This window comes from Labrus bergylta, chromosome 16, assembly GCF_963930695.1.
Source record: "Labrus bergylta chromosome 16, fLabBer1.1, whole genome shotgun sequence".
Taxonomy (NCBI): Eukaryota; Metazoa; Chordata; class Actinopteri; order Labriformes; family Labridae; genus Labrus; species Labrus bergylta.
In genome coordinates this window covers 10,888,679-10,908,550 of record NC_089210.1, presented here as the reverse complement: position 1 = coordinate 10,908,550, position 19,872 = coordinate 10,888,679, and the positions used below count along the sequence as shown (strand labels likewise).

The window sequence follows — 19,872 nt, the reverse complement described above, 5'->3', positions numbered from 1 at the left end:
AGCAACAACATGCATTTCACATCAGTGTAAGTTTTTCACCATGTGCAGAGATCAGCAGTGGGAACTGCAACCGACGTCAACTACGCGGTCACGCCTTTAATCCACTGCGCAGGTCAGCAATTGTGTCTGTTTACCAAATTGAAGTAGGTTTCTCATTCGTAGTTTATCCGTCTTTTCTCGATTTGGCCCGAAAATACACAAAACAATGAACATTTTTGAATTGAACAAGAATTGTAGTCCATGCAAATATGGTACCATAGTTAATCTGCAAGAATATTGATCACATACACCATGTTGGTATCTATATGCTGTATGATACTTCTCATTATGTCTAACATCTGACATAACTATTATAAGACGCATTTAGAATAAACACCCACCATCTATTGGGGTTCACTTAAATGTTGCATTTAAAACATACATAATGATGAGCGACCACAGACTGTAAATAATGTGAGCGACGTCTTAAGCTTAACGTGTTGCCCCTTTAAGACCCGGGTATTACGCCTACGAGTACGAAACGCACTTCAGTGTGGTTCTCTGTTTTGACTCCATGTATGTGTGGCTGCGTATGTCGCCTTCTTTCCGTCTCTAGTATACTTCATTTTCCACCACTGCGCACCTCCAGCGCTGGCAGCAGAATGGCAGCGGCGGCTCCTAACCCGGAGGACTCCGCCAGGAGCAGCGGCGGCAGCGGCACCAGCACGCCCAGCGCCCTCGCAGGAGACGGGGACGCGGAAGAGACCGAGGACTTCACCTCCTCCTCCCACTGCTCGGAGCTGTCTCGGCGGCAGAACGAGCAGAGGAAGCAGGGCTTGTTCTGCGACGTGACGCTGGCCTTCAGCAGCGGTGTGGCTACCGGCAGCGTCCAGAGCTGTGAGTTTTCAGCCCACAGGTCGGTCCTGGCTGCGGCTACCGATTATTTTACCCCCTTGCTAGGAGGACAGTTTTCGGAATCCTTGTCTGGAAGGGTAGAAATGAAGGAATGGAGCTCAGAACTTGGACCAGACCCGGATACCGTGGAGAGCGTTATCCAGTACATGTACACTGGAGAAATACGCGTTAGCACCTGCAATGTACATGAAGTGCTGGAGCTTGCTGACAGGTAGGATCTGTTACCAATCGTGTGTTTGTGTGTGTGTGTGTGTGTGTGTGTGTGTGTGTGTGTGTGTGTGTGTGTGTGTGTGTGTGTGTGTGTGTGTGTGTGTGTGTGTGTGTGTGTGTGTGTGTGTGTGTGTGTGTGTGTGTGTGTGTGTGTGTGTGTGTGTGTGTGTGGCATGAGGCCTTCAGTAGCTGCTTTGAAATTGTTGTTTTTATGCTTTGCTTGCAGAAATCAATGCATTGCCTTACCAACCCAAAAAATAGTCATGTCAACTAGTTGTTCATTCTGTTATTTACTTTCTCTGTTTACTTTTTTTTTTCTTTTTTTCTTTTTTTTTTTTGGAAAAGATTTCTCCTGGTGCAGCTGAAGGAGTTTTGTGGCGAGTTCCTGAAGAAGAAGCTGAGTCTGACCAACTGTGTGGCGGTGCACAGTCTCGCCCACATGTACACTTTGGATCAGCTGGCGCTACGTGCCGCAGACATGATCCGGCGCAACTTCCACAAGGTTATCCAGGATGAGGAGTTCTACACCCTGCCCTTTCATCTGGTCCGCGACTGGCTGTCGGATGCGGAGATCACGGTGGATTCGGAGGAGGTGCTTTTTGAGGCCGTGGTGAAGTGGGTCCAGAAAAACCCAGACGAGCGAGGCCGCTACTTCGAGGAGCTGTTCCGCCTTCTTAGGCTGCCGCAAATCAAGCCCACCTACCTGACCAGGGTGGTGAAAAATGAGCGCCTGGTGGCCGCCAACGAGGCCTGTCTCCGGCTGGTGTCAGAGGCGGTGGAGGGCCATGCTATTCGCTTTGAGAACCTTAAATCAGCGGATATGGAGTTCTGGTCTTCCCACATGGCTTCCTTTCAGCCTCGCTTCGGCCAAAACATGGACGTTATCATGGTGGTCGGCGGTGTGTCGGAGGGAGGGGACTACCTGAGCGAGTGCGTTGGCTACTTTATATATGAGGACCGATGGGTCAACCTGCCTCACATCCATAACCACCTGGATGGCCATGCTATCGCTGCCACGGAGTCCCACGTCTACGTAGCTGGTTCAATGGAACCAGGCTTTGCTAAGACAGTTGAACGTTACAATCCTAACCGCAACACCTGGGAGCAGGTGAGCAACCTGACCACACGCAAGCACTCCTTTGGCCTCACCTGCATTAAGGATATACTGTACAGCATTGGTGGACACGGGAACTTCAGTCCAGGTTTCAAAGATGTCAGTGTTTATGAGCCTGAGCAGGACAAGTGGCATAATCTGGAATCTGCCCCGAAAATTCTGCGGGACGTGAAGGCAGTGAGTGTGGAGGACCGTTATGTGTATGTCACAGCACGCACACCTGTCGATACAGATAATGAGGATGGACTGAAGACAGTGACCACACGCTATGACACAGAGAGCCGTCAATGGCAAGATGTTGACTCCCTGCCTCTTATTGACAACTATTGCATCTTTCAGATGGCTGTGGCCTCCACTAACTTCTACCACACGGCCTCCTGCTGCCCAAAGAGCTACACAGTGAGGGATGAGGTGGCCAAACAGAAGATCAGCCTGCGCATCTCCGACGAGATCCTGGAGAGTCTGCCACCGGAGGTCACTAGCATTGAGGGCGCTGCCATCTGCCACTTTGATGAGGACGTCTTTATTATCGGCGGCTGGAAGAACAGTGATGACGTAGACAAGCAGTACCGTAAAGAGGCCTACCGCTACTGCGCTGAGAGGAAGCGCTGGATGCTGCTGCCGCCCATGCCTCAGCCGCGCTGCCGAGCCACTGCCTGCCATGTCCGCATCCCCTACCGTTTCCTGTACGGCTGCCAGCGCTATCCCATGCCCCAGAATCTGGCCCGCCAGCGAGACCGCATGCAGCAAATGCAGCAGCTTCACCGGCGCACGCTCACCCTGCGCCGGCAGCTCCAGTCGCAGATAGAGTGCTGAGCAAGTCAGGGTCTACTCTGTGAACAATGCTAATCAGTCGGAGGACATTCCATTGCTGCCATATTCATCAACCCCTCCTCTCCTACATAACATGCCGCAGCAGGTCTTGTGCTGCCGTCATTGTGGATTTCATCAAACTCAATTCTTTGCCATTGGCTCTCATGCATGTTAATGGCCGATTTGTTGAAACCCATGAAATGTGGTGGCGGGTCCAGCCTGTTCGGAGGGATATGGTGAATGTAAACATGGGAATAAGAGTGTTATAGCAGCCACCAACAAAATATCCTTTTGTCAACTATGTTGTGTAGATTCTGTTTATCTGTTTGTAAATAAATAGTATAAAGCTGTATATTTAAACATTTATATGGATATTTTACATTCCTTATTTTTGCCTGTCCTGCAGAGGCAATGTGACATTACTAATAGCTGCATTCCTACATTCTTCCCAGCTCGCTTAAAGAAGTCTTATTCCATTGTAACACTGTGACAATCTCTTCATCCAATGAAATCATCTGTACAAAAGTCTAACACACTCACAAAGAACTCGATATTATACATGATATATTAAAATGGCTGTATGTGTGCAGCCTCAACAAGTAAATAGTTCATCCAATAAAGCTGTTAATCTTAAAACCCTGTAGGCAAGTGTGCTTTTAGGTTGCAGTTTCCTTTCAGTGGTTGTACTTAATATTCGGTTTGTGTTAACGGTTTAAAAAACTAGTATCATTTCTCCAGGATGTTGGAAGAGGTGAAACAATGAGATAACTGTGATGTAGAAAAGATGTGATACGATGTTATAAAAATCATTCCTTTGTGTTATCTGAACTTTGACACATTCTATTTAACCAGTTCATTAAGCCCCAATCATAAGCAATGACACAATCATTCCTTTCTTTTTTGCACTTTAGCCGTCTATTGCTCAGTGTATTCCTGTTCAAGCGAGAAAAATAATAGAAAAAGTGAGTGCAGGGGCGTGTATGATTGGCGTTCAGTAGAGCTTCTCCATATCTGCACTTTTTGACACCCAATTGTTTGTAAAACATCGGGATTTAATTTGCCACTGCACTTTTAATATTGGACAAGGTGATTGTATTTTGGAAATGTTTTGTTTTAGCCAGCTGACAGCGAGATAAAAGATGATATCATATTTGATTTAATTAAATGTCTAGTAAAATCTTGGGCTACTATTGCACTTCACTTCAGTCTGGGTATATATTACAAATCGTCTTTGTTGTTCTGTGATCTCCTTTTACCATTCAACAAGACTTAGACTTACATGCAAAGGATTGTCATATGAATGTGTTGTGACTGACATACAGATGTGCCCACTGTCCTTGCAGCGTCTTTCACAGATTAAAGGTTACAGAGCGCCGAAATGATATTCATTTCCACTTTATGACCAATATCATAAACACTGCAAATACTAGGTGGAATAAGCTATGTAAATTGCTTTGCATGTGATAGTCTTACATTGTGTCCTAGTATTGGATGTAAGAAATGCCAATGTCATCATCACTTGCAATTAAAGTTGTTTTGTAAGACGGCTGGTTGTGCACAGTGTGTTTTTTGCTTTATGGACCTTTACTTACTATAGGATGTTGTGAAGTCTTGATGTAATATGCATTTAATAAAAGACAGCTCTGGTGATATACCTCAGTATTTGTGATAAAGCAATAAAGTTAAACATCATGCTCCAGTGGTTACTTGTACCGATTGCAGTTGTACTGATTCAAAAAGAAAGGTTTTAAAACCATTATCTTTTTAGTTTTTAAAATAAAAATAAAACATGTTCAAGATAATTGGTTGGCCTTTGTTTAAAAAAATATTTCTGAATTTTCTGATCTCTCAAGTAGAGTAATTTTAAGGAGAAGAGAGGAACCTGGGAACCTTTTAGCAGCGCCTTTTCCCGGGGAAGAATACATACCGGTCCCACATCGGCTTATAGAAGTAGCAGTGCTGCCTTCAGGTGTTTCTGAAAGCATCGTACGTGTGAACAAAAATATTGATTTGGTTGCTGTAAACCATGTAATACAGGACATTTAACATCATCACTTATTCATACCAGGTCTAGGCAGTTTTCGGTCTTGTTTTGTGTGGGCTGCTCATTCCAGCCACTTGGAAAATATCCGAACTGTATTCTCTGCCACTTTGTTTTGTCATTGCAGTGCAGTTTAAAAAAAAACGACACTTTCGACAGTACCGGGAAGGCAGCGGAACTGCTCGAGCTAACACAGATGACTCGGTCGCTAACCTAGCAACAGTAACGTTACATGTCAACGAAGAAAACTGTTTGTACGCCTTTTGTCAACATAAACCCATCCGACCAGCAGCCTAATTCAGGAAAATGGTAATCTTAAATTGTTACTAGAGAGCGAACAACAACTAACTTGCACACCGACTGACCCAAACACACCTAGCATCGTTATGTATGTAACCACTGTATGTGTGGCTAACGATTGCTAACGTGATCTTTCGCGACGTTATCTAACTTAATTGATTATTGTACAAAAACTAATTATTATCATGCCTCAAGAGACACATTATTGTTTTTAGGGTGATAATACGCAGGGAACTCAAACTATCTAAGCAGTAGTGTTATTACTATTCAACACTAACATTGTTTTCTAACGTAAACATCCACTTTATAATGCCTTTATATTGGATGGATTTTGTCAAGTCAGCATAACATATGACGTGCAATGCTGTCTCATTCTTACACTATCATGCTCGCATATTAGATTCCAGAGTTGTCCAACCCGTCCGTGCTTATGAAGGACCCCCAGAGGGTCCAGGAGATCCTTGAGTCCATGATGAAGGCTGGCTCCAACACCGTGCAGGTCTCACACTACATCAAGATCTGCAGCAGCATGTGCATGCCTTCACTCAAATATAAACCCAGCATGAACAGGATGAGGAATATGTATTATTTTTTCTGTTTTTCATCCAGGTGATCTCGGATTTCGACATGACCCTGACACGATTTGCATACAACGGAAAGAGGTGTCCCACCTGTCACAGTAAGTTCACTGACAGATGAGTTGCATATGATTGTTTGGTTTGGGTGGATGTGTCATCGTGTCCCCTTTATTGTATTTGCAGATATTCTTGACAACAGCAAACTTATCACCAACGAGTGCAGGGAGAAGGTGATGATTCAAAATCAAGTTTTCTGAAATATTTTAATTTAGAAGCGTGATCTTTTCTGAATCCCTGTGTCCTGACAAAACATTGCGAAACTTAATATCAGCTTTAAGTCTAATCGGGTAAAATGCTACAGTTTTCTACATGCTTGCATTTTTTTAATCTGAGTGTTGTTCTGTGTCTGTCAGCTGAAGGAGCTGCTCAACACTTACTACCCAATAGAAATTGACTCTGCACGATCAATTGAAGAAAAGCTACCCCTTATGGTGCAGTGGTGAGTTATATGACACAGCTTCTTCTACACATAAGATATCCTGTTTTCACAGCCTTGTGTTATACCTTAACCTTACAGGTGGACTAAAGCCCATGAACTACTGGTTCAGCAGGAGATTAAGAAGGACCTGCTGGCCATGGTGGTGCGAGAGTCTGATGCCATGCTGAGGTCAGAAATCCTGCTCCACAAGAATATCTGATACTCTTTCTGATGTTCCAGTGTTAACACATAGTTCATAACAGGGCAGCAGTAGCTCAGTCTGTAGGGACCGGTTCAAGTCCCGGTGCAGACCAAGCATGGAAGTTGGTCTGGTAGCTGGAGAGGTGCCTGAGCACTGCCCATCACTCTGACATCTCTCCCTTAGTGCATGTTCATAGGATCCTGTTTGTGTGCATGTCTGTATATATATATACTTCAGCCTATGTGTGTGTTCATGACTACAGAGTGTAAAAACTGACATTTTTTTACAATAAAGTAAAATCTTAAATCTTATCTTAATCTGATTTTGACAGGGAGGGATACCAACTCTTCTTTGACCACCTGCATGAGCACAGCATCCCTCTGCTCATCTTCTCTGCGGGGATCGGAGACATTTTAGAAGAGGTTGTTCGCCAGGCCGGTGTCTTCCACTCCAATGTCAAAGTGTTCTCCAACTACATGGACTTTGATGAAACTGTGAGTGTTTAGAAAAGCGCTATATCAAATGAATGTATTATTAATATTAGTAGCTGTGCCACAGACTTCATCTTGATCCCCAAGCCAGGGACTGAAATAATGTTGGTTTTTTTTTAACCTGATATGTTGGTATAGGGAGTATTGAAGGCTTTTAAGGGAGAGCTGATTCACATCTACAACAAAAGGGAAGGAGCGCTGCTCAACACGGGCCACTTCCAGGAGCTGCGGACGCGGCCTAACGTACTGCTATTGGGAGACTCTCTGGGAGATCTGACCATGGCTGATGGGGTGCAGGACATGGAAAACATCCTAAAGATTGGCTTCCTCAATGACAAGGTAAATAAAAAGAACACGCTTTTATGTTCATCATGATGATTGCAATTCAATATTTAGCACCTGCTACCCTCATATAAATATCACAATCTTTGCACATCTGTTCTACTCTCATCAATCTTTCTTCCCATCCCTTTGTTTCTCTCTCAGGTGGAGGAGAGGAAGCAGTCTTACTTGGACTCCTATGATATTGTTTTGGTAAAAGATGAGACTTTGGAAGTCCCTAATGCCATAATGCTCTACCTCACTGGGAATAAGTGAACTGGGAATACCACTGGCCAGTTGGTTTTTGACACTCCAGCGCTGTCAGCTGAAGAGGCCCCCCGCTCTGAAGTGTCAGTTGAAGGCTAATCTTTATCTTCATACTCTATTTTTACAAATCTATACACCAGTCCAGTTGAAAGTTACCAATTACACCATCTCACCCTTTAATATCTTTGTCCATCGGCCTCCCTCATGGCTGGATGGTGAAACTGATTTAGTACCATACTGTGTGTGATGGAGGCCAGATTTCCCGTGAAGCATGTAAGGTTTTTGTGTGGTCATGAGTGTTTTTATTTTGTTTGGGGGCGGACGATGTCTTTGGTTTTTTTCCTAAAAGTTTTGGTGTTCTTAGAAGAAGTCATGATAAAGGGAACAAAAAATGCACAACATGAATGGCAGCACTTCTCTCCACATTTACAATGAAACAGATGTCCAGCCTCGAACATAAAGCTTTTTTTTTTACAGTTAATTTTTAATCCAATGATTTAAATAAGTGTGTTTTACTGTCAAGTCTTTCTGTTACTGCTCACATTTTCAAACATACTGTGCTGTTTCTTTTTTTTTTTTTTTTTAAAGAAACTGTTTTTTATAACACCAAGGTTTTGTGTTGGAATAGGACAACTGTACTAAGAAACAGACTTAACTTAACGACAAAAATAAAAATGCAAAGCTTTTTTAAGGGTTGCAGAATTCAAATGACATGTATCAACTCAAATCTACCTCAGACGTGTCACAGTATCATACGGTGTTCTGTTGATATTTTAAATTAGGTTATCTCAGCATGTTGGTTATGAGAAGGATTGGTCCTTCAAATCTTGTTTCTTTCTGCATGTCATCACACAAGTCCCCAAAAACGTTCTAAAGCAGGATTAACCCCATTATGTTATCCATCATGTGTCAGCATTGTGCCATGTTGTAATGCCATTTCTTTTTGTCATCCTCCAGACTCATCACCTCTTCACATGTCCCAACTTTTCTGAAATAAAACTAGTTCCAGATGTTTCGATGTTTTAATGAATAAAAAAGTCATTTAAGTTAAGACCACGGGAAAAGTCAATGAAGCTCATATACAGCTGCACATCTTTCATAAAAGTACAAAATGTTTCCATTGATGTTACAAAACATTCTTTCAAGTTGGTATAATTGGATTTTAAGTTATTTTACAACCGTACAATTCCCAAATTCAATGAACAAGTCAGTGTTTTTCTGTATTTCCCCAGGCACTGTTTTCTTTTTTTAAGTTACATTTTGAAAGCAAGGCCCAGCCCAGACACTTTCTGAAGGTAGTTTAATGTCCATGTTTGAGTCAGAAATGCTTTTTCCAACGGAGCACATTTCGCCGTGACCCTCCTGTCACATTTTGTTCTAACACCTGTTTCCTGTTCACAACACACTGACTGTCCAAACATGTTTCCTTGTGCTGTCAGTGTTATTCAGCTCCATTCAAAGTCTTTATTTTAACAGACAACTCATTTTGATATCAAACACCACAGTAAAACCACAGCCACACACTCCTTGTTCTCACCTCCACTGACTTAGTGAGTTTGTCCTTTACAGCTCGTCTCGTCTCACTTGCTCAGGTTCCTTCTCTTGACGTCCCAGCTCTGCTTCTACAATCTTCCCATCTTTATTTGAGTCCTGGTTATTGAACATGTCCTCAATGATGCTATCATTATTGAACCCGGGCCGAAGACGACCCTTGCCTTCCTGAACTTGGAGCATGATGAAGGCTGAAAACTAAAGAAAACAGGATTTTTGGTATGTTAAAATACATTTTCACTAATAATATCCAGACTGTTTGTCTTGCTTTTTAAGAAACTTTAAGCATTTTGCAGGACCTAGTTCGTCTGCTCACCTCCTCTAGAGGGACCTCTTTATCACCGTTGAGGTCCATGGCAGGAAAGAGGGGATCAGGGCCGTCACCCAGCCACACAAACATGAAGCCCTCAGGCACCCCCTTCTGCAGCTCCACCAGCTCCAGCTCAAAGAAAAGCACAGCACTCCTGGGAACTCCTCCAGCTGAGGACACCAAGATGGAGGAGAAAACATGATTCTTAATAAGGTTCTAAGAAATATTGCACAGAGGGTGATCGAATCAGATCCAAATACCGACCTCCACTTTCACCATGACCCCAGTGCGGTGGAACTACCACTCTCCTCCTCTCGCCTACACACATCCCACTCAAACCTTCCTCCAGACCTGAGATCACCATATTTGCTCCCAAAGTCGTGGTGGAGGGTGAGTTCGGGTCCCTGGAAAAACACAAATAACATGTCACCCATCCAAAAAATAAACGAGGCACTTTTTCCTGTATCAGAACCCTTAAGCCATGCAGACATCTGTGTCGCTGTCATAGATAGATAAATGTTATGATATGTGCGATTCAAAGCTAATTTAAAATGTGCCAGACAAGGAGCCCAGCAATGATTACATGCATGAACCGGGAGCAGGAGGAGGATGCAGTGCAGCAGAGTGAACAGCAGAGGGCGCTCACGAGGAGTACAGCAGGGTGTCGTCCATCAAGGAGCAGTTATAGTGGTACTGGATCAAATCGTCAGCTTCACTGGTCGCACTACATTCCTGAGGCTTGTGGGTAACTGTGATCTTGACAGGGTCTTTGGGGTTGTGGAAGTCAATGACGTGGATGTCAAAGACCAGCACAGCAGAGCCAGGAATGAGGTCTCCTACAGCAGGACAGAAAAAAAAAAAAAGAACAATGCAGGAACTTAGTGGTCAGCTGGTCCATTTCAAGTGTCTTACTATCCGTGCCAATTTACCAACTCCTTCTTCCCCGTAGGCCATGTGAGGCGGTATGGTAATCCTCCTCCTCTCTCCTATGCACAGCCCCTGCAGAGCTTTGTCCATCCCCTTGATCACATATCCCATCCCAACGTACGTGTTATAGGTGCTGTTTCGCTGGTAGCTGCAAGGAGAGGTGGTGTAACTCAAGAGTTCAATTCTGCAAACATCTGTTTGTTTTTCTGTGGGGGAAAAAAAAAAAGAGGATTTTTACCTCGAGTCAAAGGCGGTGCCGTCCTGGAAGGTGCCATTGTAGTGGTAGCGGATGTAATCTCCAGTCACAGTCCTGCGGTTGCAGCCTTTAGGCACCTTCTTCATCTCCACGATCAGATCATCCTTAGGGTTGAACATATCGACCATCAGCACCTCAAACACCAGCGTGGCCTGAGGAGGGACCTGAGTTCCTGAGAAAGAGAGTTGCAGTGTGTCTGTGTATCTCAGTCTTAGATCCAGAAGGTATGTACTCCACCCCAGTGTGTTGTCTTTCCTCCACACTGAGGCGACATGCGACAATAAAGTAACTGTATGAAAAAAAGCAATTAAGATGAAAGCCCACTGCAATAAATGACTCATCTCATGCCCTTCAAGATGTATGTCTTCTTAGAGTTTGTAGCCAAGTGAAACCAATGGTTGCTTACAGTTCCTTAAAGTGGGTTTATGACTGTGATCATTTCAAGTACATGTGATACATAATTATTCTGCTGCTTAAATATGCAAAACAGGCACAAATGCAAAGTGACATCCAGCAAATGTGAATTGCTACCTGACTTCTATCAGCAGATTTAAATCAGTCTTCATCTATTTCTGTTCTCTACTGATCATAATCTAATACTGCACTGGATGAATTCAAGTCAATCCTAGTCCATTAGGATATAAATGACGGTTTACTAATGTAAATGCATTAAAACAAACCATTTGATTTAAAATGCTTATAGTTGGTTTGTAAAGTTCTTATAAACTAGTCCCCATCATTACCATAGCCATTCTCTCCGTATGCCAGAAAGGGTGGGACGATGATGACCCTCCTCTCCCCGACACACATGCCTAACAGACCCTCGTCCATGCCTTTGATGAGGTCACCCTGTCCCAGGTAGGTGTCATAGGTCGCATTCCTCGAGTAACTAAATCAAACACAATTGAAAGATCGTTAAAAAGAACCACTGTTGAAGTATGACCGGTCACACCTACAGCAGCACCCTTGCCTGCAGCCTCACCTGGAGTCAAAGGCTTCACCCGACAGCAACGTGCCGTTGTAGTGGTAACGCACGAAATCTGATGCCACAGAGGAGCGCTCGCAGCTTGCAGGTTTGTTGAGCTTGCGGATCTGAACCTTGTCCTCTTCATTCCAAATGTCCAGCAACAGAACATCATACACCAACACGGCATCAGGAGGGATTACACCACCTGACCACCAGAATGAACGAAAACACAGAAAGGAGTGAAGAACAGCTCAGTCAATGAATTCATCACAGTGCTGTGATATTATCCACATAGTGCTGTGACATGTACAATGTTGTTTTTAAACCTGTTCCGATGCTTCCATAGGCCAGGTGTGGGGGGATGGTGATCCGCCTATGTTCATTGACACACATGCCCTGAAGACCTCGGTCCATCCCTGTGATGAGTCTGCCCAGACCCACCTGGCTGATGAAGGCTTTTCCTCGGTCATGACTTCAGACAAGAGGTTGTATTCAGTTAAATAGCATTTAGTATTCAAATAGTATTTAAAAAAACAAATGACTTTTCAACACATGGCATCAAACATTCACCACTCTTACAATAGAAAAGCACATGTTTTTAAATAGAAATAACTTTTTCAGCCTACAGTTATCAATTCAATCAGACAGAGTGCATGAGATGGACACGTCTGCAGTTTGTTTTTTTTATCTCAGATACAAATTCACTTTGAAAGCTCCACCAGGAGGGTGTTTGCAGGATTCCACGCTTTCCACCATAGGACTACATAATGCAACTTTAAGGAGACGTGCTCCTAAGGACACTCATCACTATTTCAACCAGCATCAGTAGGCCTACATTTTGATCCCATAAGAGGTATTATTACTGCTGTGCACCAGTTAACCTTATTTTCTCGCAGTTTGCACGAGTTGTAATTTTATCTTGGCTCGTTCTTAAAATCTTAACATCCCGTATATGCAACTTTTAATTAACAGGTATGGCGTAATTGTCATGCAGTTGTTTGTATCGCTGTTTTTACCTTGAGTCAAACTTTTTCCCGTCATCAAAGAAGGTGCCATTAAAGTGATAACGGACAAAGTCTCCTGTTGACACTTCTCGAGGACACACTCTCGGTATGTCGTACCGGTCGACAACAACGTCCAGAGAAGATCCGGGGCTGCAATCCACAGTGACTGCATGAAGGAAAAATAAGACCGAAGACACTAACAGATCCATTTGGGGGACAAAAAAAAAAAACAGACTACAACTGCGGAAGCTGGCTGCGCAGAGAGTTCGTCTGCCAGAGGAGTGATGCGGCTGAAGTGAAGAGAGTAGAACCCGCAAGACGCCCGGGACAGAGAGCTGTGTGAGAATGTGCAAAAACAAGATAATGTACTTCCGTTTACGATTACAAAATAAAAGTCACATCAATTATAGACCAAGGAAGTCCAAGCCTTTTTGAAAACAGAAACTTGCACAAATATACTAACCTGAATAATAATAATAATAATAAAAAAAAAAAAACAACATTGATAATTCAGGTTTGATTATGTTACAAAGTGTAATTTACTGAAGCTTGAAGAACCAATTTACAGAATAAATATGAAAGCCTACTACTGGACTAAATGTTGATTTATCAAAGTAGCAACACTTAAGAAAAAGAAAAAGCTTCTTAAAATTGTTCTCCTTTTTATTTGTTCACGTTAGGTTTGTTAAAATGATAAAATACAGGCGTAAATGTTGATGAACATGTGATGGAGGTCGGTCTGCTACCTGTGGAAAATAGGCTAGAAAGGCTAAAATTAGAGTCAGGGACATGGAAGATGTTTTTATAACAGCCAATATAAAACTTTTTAATTATTCAGTTTATTGAATTGTTTTGTATACGCCAACAACTGATACATTCCAGGTGGGAGGGGGATTACAGTACTCCTGAAACATTGAAATGAAATGAACTCTAAATATTCCATCAATATGAACGGTAATCAAGTTGTAGATTGAGAATAGTCCACATTAAGTACAAGCAATCAGAAGAATCGTCTTGATGCAGGATATTTTTTTATTTTGTAACAAAACCTGATCTTTTACTCAATGTTTTTTTATTCTGTCTATAAAATTGACGACACTTCCGGTCTTTGCCGTCTCCGTTGTGTCCTGCTTGATGCATGTTTTGGGTCATGTACTGAGCACAGCAGGAGGAGGCGGCCCCTGGGCTCCCTCCCACTTTTAATGGAATTCTGCAAACGTGTAATTCCTGGCTCAGAGGCAAGCCCTCTGATTTCACTCACGTATGAGATGAGCCGAAAGTGATACAGTGTCTGCCCAAAATCTGCAACTAACACTTTTCCTTCCTATCATGGACAAACATGGCAGGCTTGTGCTCCATGCGTTAAATTGACTATATTGTACATTTTCCAAAGTCACACACAGACACATCTGTTTACCTCATTATAGGGGCCTCTGGGTCCTAAATTCCAGCAGAATCAGATATCTAAGAGCCTGGAGGGATGGTTTGTGAATAGTTACACTCAAAATATATCTCAGACTCATATTTTAGATTTAGAATTTGGAGCTCACCACTCGTGCCTCAGCTTGTCACTTTTCTTGGAATGTGAACAAGCTTAGATAAAAGAGCTTTTTGCACAGCTGTGCAGACAAAACAGTTATTCGTATCGTATCATCTACTATCTGAGATTAGAACACTCTTGATTCAATTATTCAGTAGTAAAAACAATAAGATCCCTGTTCACATGTCAATTGTTTTAAGATGTGTGGGGTGTTGTGACCATGGAAAATAAAGAAGAAAGTTGGACCCTCTCGGTCCAGAAGCTGCTGACGTCTTTGTTAAGTAGACGGAGTTACCAGCATTCATACCGGAAGTGCGAAACATTTTCTTCAAGGCCAAGAATGCAATGGCAAAGGAATAATTATTCTTATCTTAGGCTACATATCGTCTTCATAAAAATAAAAAGAGACAGCAATGCGAAATATATACATCATTATCTACAAAACTGAAGCTGAAACATTTGGCACGTATTGCACTTTGGTCTATTGCATGCATGCATACACAAACGATGATGGTTTTTTTTTTTTTCTTACTTGGAAAAAAATATATGTTAAAGCTCAGCATGGGTCCAGAAACATTTTTGTCAAATGAAATGTGTGCACGCCAAGAAAAAAACAAGGAAGCGTGTACGGCGGCATGGTTATAATGCTACATTAAAAATGATATTTAATTTGAAAAAAATTGAAAAATCAGTGACACTTTTATCTTGAAAGTTCTGACCGGATGTTATTGAGTTTTGCCTCTGGTTGGACGAAACTTTGCTCGCCTACGTGCAGACAGACATGAGCAATCCCTGGTGAAGCAGAGGAAGTTTCCAGACCCCCATTCAAAGCAAGACCCTTGTCCTTCTGGAGGCGGTGGAGGCGATGGCGCTCCTGAAAAGCGTGGTCCTGGTGTGTCTGCTCCCGGTCCTGGTCCTGGTCCAGGTGGAGGCTCAGTATGAGAAGTACAGCTTCAAAAGTTTCCCGCAGAAGGACATCATGCCACTGGACTCTGCGTACAACTACGCGCTGGAGCAGTATGGGGAGCAGAACTGGGCAGAGAGCATCAAGTTCCTGGAGCTCAGCCTGCGGCTCCACCGGCTGCTGCGGGACAGCGAGGCTTTCTGCAGTCGCAACTGCAGCTCCGTCAGCCGGGACAACGACAGTCCGTTCGGCGACGGCACCCTCCGCGTCGTGCGCCATATCCTGCTGAGGGCTGCGTGCCTCAAAAAGTGCAAGGCGGATTTCCCAGTGTTTAAGATCACATACCCACGCAGGGATTTACTGGAAACTTTTGAGAAAAGGACGCCGTATCGGTACATACAGTACGCGCACTACCAGGTGAGGCCTGGGGGGGGGGGGGGGGGGGGGGGGGGGGGGGCTTGACGTGCTGAAGGGTTTCACCTAATACACGGGCGCAAAATAAAAGTAGGCCTTCCCCACTGAATTGTGACATAAAATTACAACAACACAGTGAACTGAAAAAGCGTGACTGAAAACTGGAAGGCCTGTCAACGCACAGCGAGCTGATGCTGTGGAAATGTGATGTGAAGTTACTGCAGGACATTTATAGTTTGGATTTATAGTAGACCTTTTTTTATTTTTTTACAATAGCCTATAGATTTATCATCGCCATAGCTGCGCGTAACGGATGCACTAACTGAACCAAAGTGTCTGCAGTTGGTTCCCGTTGTCAAGTCGACTCTTGACTCACTGAGCAGACATCTTCAGGCATTAATCGTGCAGTCTAATAATCTCGGCTGCTTTATTGCGCCCTCCTGCCGACAGAGCAGGAGTTGAGTATGTGCCACGTCTCTTCAGTTGTTCCCCCTCAAACAATCCCCCGTATTATTCTCTCTGAATGAGTGACCAGTTTTGCTCACAGGTCAGATTTGACTTCATTCAAGTGTAAAACGACCTGCAGGTAATCTCCATGTTAGTGTAAGTTCCTCTAAAGGTGAATGGAAAGACATTCAGAAGCTACATTATTGACACTCACCACAGTGTAGGTTGATCTAACTGACCTGGTGAATCAAAGGCCAGCTACAGCTCTCAAAAGATCTCCATATCCACAAACCTGCTTTGATTTTGACCTATATTAATTTGATGATATTGGACCATGGATGTATGTGATTATCATCATCATGAGGTAGATCTCTCCTACACAACTCTTCTTATGTACTGCATAGTTTTCCACTCAGTGACACATGAAGAATTGAATTGATCTACATCTGTGAGTAGTTAGAGTTGGTCATCAACGGGGGTGTAATGATGAGAGCTTCTGTTTTCACAATACGAGTATGTAATTAAAACATTAGAAACCTGAAATGAGTCTTCTGTCAAATCAAACTGCGGTGTCCTATTCCCTTATAAATTATCCTGTCGTCTACAGCTGAACAACCTGGAGAAGGCTATTGCAGCGGCCCACACCTTCCTCAAGAAGAACCCCACTGACCCCTATCTGACCAAGAATATGGACTACTACAAGACGCTGTTCGACCTCGACGAATATCTCATCGACCACGAGGAGCAGCCGTATGAAGTTTGTAGATCAACGCTCGTCTAAACGAAACGTTCACTTAGCCGTTCAGGCTTCTCAAAAAGCTTCTCCTTGTTGTGCAGAGTCTATTCCTGAAGAGTGTGACGCTTTACAACAGCGGAGACTTCAGCAGCAGCGCCAGAAATATGGAGCAGGCCATCACGCAGTACTTTGAAATCTACAGTATGTGCTCGGCAGGCTGCGAGGGCTCCTATGAGATCGTCGAGTTTAAAGACTTTTATCCCACGCTGGCAGGTGAGAAGATAGCCATGTAATCATAATCACTGCACAAGAGTTCATTTATGAGATAACGATCAATGTGTTCTCCTGTTTACCTCAGATCTCTACACTGGTGCGCTGAAGTGCAAAGTGAAATGTGAAGAGCACCTGACTCCAAGCGTGGGAGGCTTCTTTGTGGAGAAGTTTGTAGCCACCATGTATCACTACCTCCAGTTTTCCTATTATAAATGTGAGAACTAAGACAACAGACTGACGCTCTGAATTCAGGCTTTTTTTCAAGGGAATCTGTGTAACACTGTCTGAAACGTGTCGTTCTGTGATCCTCCGCAGTAAACGACGTGAAGAACGCTGCTCCATGCGCAGCCAGTTACATGCTGTTTGACAGTACAGACCAGGTGATGCAGCAGAACGTAGCGTACTACCGCTTCTACAGGGAGCAGTGGGGACTCGAGGAAAAAGACTTCCAGCCTCGGCCTGTGAGTGAAGCGGAGACTTTGCAGCGTGCACTTTGGGTTGTTCAGAGGCAAGCCCGAGAGAGTGTCTGCTAAAGTTCACACTGGCCGTATCAAGCCAAGCAGGAAAACTGTAGCGTAGAGCGGTTTTGGCGTGAACATTAACACAATCTAAGGGTGGTGATTAGAGACTCAGACACTCTTGTAAAGAGAGCAGCAGCTGCAGTGTACCAGCTCTGTTTGTTTCTGGCCTCACTCATAAACCTCCTTGCCATCTGAAGTTGCCCAAAGTTTTAAAAATAAATGTTGGTGCTGCTTTTACTTGAAGGCCTTCAACCTAAAGATGCACAAAAAAAAAGAAGAACAGGCTGAACGCTCTAAAAGTCACTAATTGGTTTGTTTCGCTCAACAGCTGATGTCGCTTTTGTTTTGCAGGAGGCGCTGAAGTATTTTAACAAGACAACCAAGCAGAAAGAGATGCTGGAGTTTGCACTGAACTACCTACAAACAGACGATGAGGTACGTTGCTACTAAGCTAGAGATTATGGCGGGAAGCTTTGTTTTGGGGCAGCAGAGTGACAAAGTCCAGTTAAAGTCACATTCAGTTATACGTATATCCCTGCTGCCAATAAGATTAACAGGTTGTTTGTTAAATGTATGTTATGAGATTTAAAAGATCAAATACTTCCTCGACAGATTTAAAGACCAGTTCATCCAAATTCTAGACATGTTGTTGTTGTTGTTTTTTTTGTTACTCAGTAGTGCTATCTGGATTTGCTGTTTTGATCTAACAGGGTTTTCAGATATTCATCGTTGGGATTTGGTTTTTTTTTTAAAGCGCACACAAAATTCCACCGTTGTGCTGGGGAGGAGGCAGACGTTTCAGAGACATACATCTCAAAGCCTCAGCAGATAAAACCCAAACCGCTTGCATTGCCAAGACAACCCTGGGGATATGAAAGAAGGGAAATATGTCGGTACTCAACTGACACCTAAACTTGGCTCAACAACAACAATTAAACCAGCTGATGAAGTCGAATGCTTTTCTTTTTCAAAGCGTTCTAAAGCATATTTCGGGTCTATGGATTTTAAATTTTGAGGAGTAAATAGCAGACTGAGAGCAAGCTGTTGTTGAGGTTAAAGAAAAGGTAGAAGAAGGAAAAAAAAAAAAGTCTGAGGATGAAAGGGAGAGAAAGTGAGAGGGGATGAAGGCTGCGGAAGAGACAGCAGCAGGAGGGGGGGAGGGCTGTGTTTTCCGCCAGCAGCGTGTGGTATGTGGCTGGGAGGTGTTGGCCACTGAGACCGTGCCACATCCATCTAACTCAGGTCAGCCCCTCCCACCTCCACACGCTGCCTGGACCTGAGCGGAGGAAGGGAGGAGGACTGAGAGATTTGAGGCTGAATTACAGGGAACACAAGTGACAGATTTATAGACCAAAGAAGGAAAAAGGGATGCTTTTGCCAGATTGCATGGAAGAAAGATAGTAAAAACAGTTTAAAAAGCCTACTTTCTGTTGACTGTGAGTGTTTTGTTTTCACTTTAGGATGAAGTGAGTCCAGAAGAAATGGCCACCTCTCACTCGGAGCATCCCGACACAGAGTTTGAGGGGATGGGAGACTACGAGGAGTCCTTCCTGGCTGAGTGGTGGCAAGAACCCAAAACCAAGTCTGACACTGGAGAGGTGGCAGACTGATACTGTCCTTGTCTCCTGTGCAGAACATATCCTGACAACAAACAATATCAGCAGACACCTAAGGAGAAAAAAACACAACTTATGCACATGTGTGTTCTTTTCCCCAACTGGAGAATAATAAGGACCAGCTCATTCATAATGTTGATCAAGATCAGAGATTGACATGTTCTGTCTTGGCTGTCATCAGCCTTTTAAAACTCTTTTTTTTATTTTTATTGGAAGACATTGGACTGTATGCCAATGCTTGTTACTGACTTTTCTACATGTTTTATTTAATTAAAGCTGAATGCCCGTGTGTGTCGGGGCGTAAGGAATATGACTTGTAGCTTTTCATTCGCTGAGGATTTGTCGGCCCCTAACCAGGCAGTTGTTGTTTTAATTAATTGATTATAATTAAAGTAATTTTTTAAGATACTTTTAATGTTTTTTCCACCAAACTGCAGGAGGGTAGTTTCCAGTGGTGGGGTTTTGATAAATGGCCAAAACGCTTCCAACCTCTCAACCTCTGACCTCTTAAGGCTGAAGAGGTTTTGTCCTTTTCTGCTCACATCATGCATCGAATAACAGATTTGGCACCTTTTTTTTGTGCTTGTTATGCAGACAAAGTAATAAAATGTGAAACAGACATACTGGCTAGGATAAACTGTGAGGGTGATCGTTGCTGCAATTGGAATTAATCGGCTTTTCCATTCAAAGTAACAAA

At 43.4% G+C, this 19,872-nt stretch overlaps 4 protein-coding genes across 4 annotated transcripts; 3 read left to right on the top strand and 1 right to left on the bottom strand.

Moving 5' to 3' along the window:
* Positions 1-514: 514 nt before the first annotated feature.
* On the top strand, positions 515-4,577 carry LOC109983111 (kelch-like family member 11). The gene is made up of 2 exons (XM_020632649.3): positions 515-1,105; positions 1,450-4,577. Exons 1-2 carry the CDS (start codon positions 558-560, stop codon positions 3,032-3,034), a joined length of 2,133 nt encoding a protein of 710 aa, XP_020488305.1. The 5' UTR covers positions 515-557; the 3' UTR covers positions 3,035-4,577.
* A 646-nt stretch (positions 4,578-5,223) lies between these two features.
* LOC109983110 (cytosolic 5'-nucleotidase 3A) lies at positions 5,224-8,721 on the top strand. Its single transcript, XM_020632648.3, has 9 exons — positions 5,224-5,381; positions 5,773-5,871; positions 5,982-6,051; positions 6,134-6,180; positions 6,364-6,449; positions 6,528-6,617; positions 6,962-7,124; positions 7,260-7,460; positions 7,608-8,721. Exons 1-9 carry the CDS (start codon positions 5,379-5,381, stop codon positions 7,716-7,718), a joined length of 870 nt encoding a protein of 289 aa, XP_020488304.1. The 5' UTR covers positions 5,224-5,378; the 3' UTR covers positions 7,719-8,721.
* fkbp10a (FKBP prolyl isomerase 10a) lies at positions 8,718-13,040 on the bottom strand. The gene is made up of 10 exons (XM_020632647.3): positions 12,737-13,040; positions 12,047-12,192; positions 11,736-11,925; positions 11,497-11,642; positions 10,736-10,925; positions 10,500-10,645; positions 10,217-10,406; positions 9,835-9,974; positions 9,577-9,740; positions 8,718-9,458 (listed from the first exon to the last, which is right to left on the bottom strand). Exons 1-10 carry the CDS (start codon positions 12,931-12,933, stop codon positions 9,273-9,275), a joined length of 1,695 nt encoding a protein of 564 aa, XP_020488303.1. The 5' UTR covers positions 12,934-13,040; the 3' UTR covers positions 8,718-9,272.
* Positions 13,041-15,000: 1,960 nt separating this feature from the next.
* p3h4 (prolyl 3-hydroxylase family member 4 (inactive)) lies at positions 15,001-19,483 on the top strand. Its single transcript, XM_020632645.3, has 7 exons — positions 15,001-15,585; positions 16,637-16,786; positions 16,867-17,038; positions 17,124-17,252; positions 17,354-17,499; positions 17,911-17,994; positions 19,020-19,483. The coding sequence occupies exons 1-7, from the start codon at positions 15,130-15,132 to the stop codon at positions 19,167-19,169; spliced, it is 1,287 nt and encodes a 428-aa protein (XP_020488301.2). The 5' UTR covers positions 15,001-15,129; the 3' UTR covers positions 19,170-19,483.
* Positions 19,484-19,872: the final 389 nt, after the last annotated feature.

Excerpts from the sequence above, each read along its gene's own strand:
- fkbp10a (XM_020632647.3), bottom strand. The coding sequence starts at position 12,933 with ATGGATCTGTTAGTGTCTTCGGTCTTATTTTTCCTTCATGCAGTCACT. Across the intron at positions 12,193-12,736 it reads GGGAAAAAGTTTGACTCAAG|TCATGACCGAGGAAAAGCCT; the intron begins GTAAAAACAGCG and ends TCTTGTCTGAAG. Across the intron at positions 10,407-10,499 it reads CTACGGGGAAGAAGGAGTTG|GAGACCTCATTCCTGGCTCT; the intron begins GTAAATTGGCAC and ends GTCCTGCTGTAG.
- LOC109983111 (XM_020632649.3), top strand. The coding sequence starts at position 558 with ATGTGTGGCTGCGTATGTCGCCTTCTTTCCGTCTCTAGTATACTTCAT. Across the intron at positions 1,106-1,449 it reads GTGCTGGAGCTTGCTGACAG|ATTTCTCCTGGTGCAGCTGA; the intron begins GTAGGATCTGTT and ends TTTTTGGAAAAG.
- LOC109983110 (XM_020632648.3), top strand. Across the intron at positions 6,052-6,133 it reads GAGGTGTCCCACCTGTCACA|ATATTCTTGACAACAGCAAA; the intron begins GTAAGTTCACTG and ends TTGTATTTGCAG. Across the intron at positions 6,450-6,527 it reads CTACCCCTTATGGTGCAGTG|GTGGACTAAAGCCCATGAAC; the intron begins GTGAGTTATATG and ends TTAACCTTACAG.
- p3h4 (XM_020632645.3), top strand. The coding sequence starts at position 15,130 with ATGGCGCTCCTGAAAAGCGTGGTCCTGGTGTGTCTGCTCCCGGTCCTG. Across the intron at positions 15,586-16,636 it reads TACAGTACGCGCACTACCAG|CTGAACAACCTGGAGAAGGC; the intron begins GTGAGGCCTGGG and ends TGTCGTCTACAG. Across the intron at positions 17,995-19,019 it reads ACCTACAAACAGACGATGAG|GATGAAGTGAGTCCAGAAGA; the intron begins GTACGTTGCTAC and ends TTTTCACTTTAG.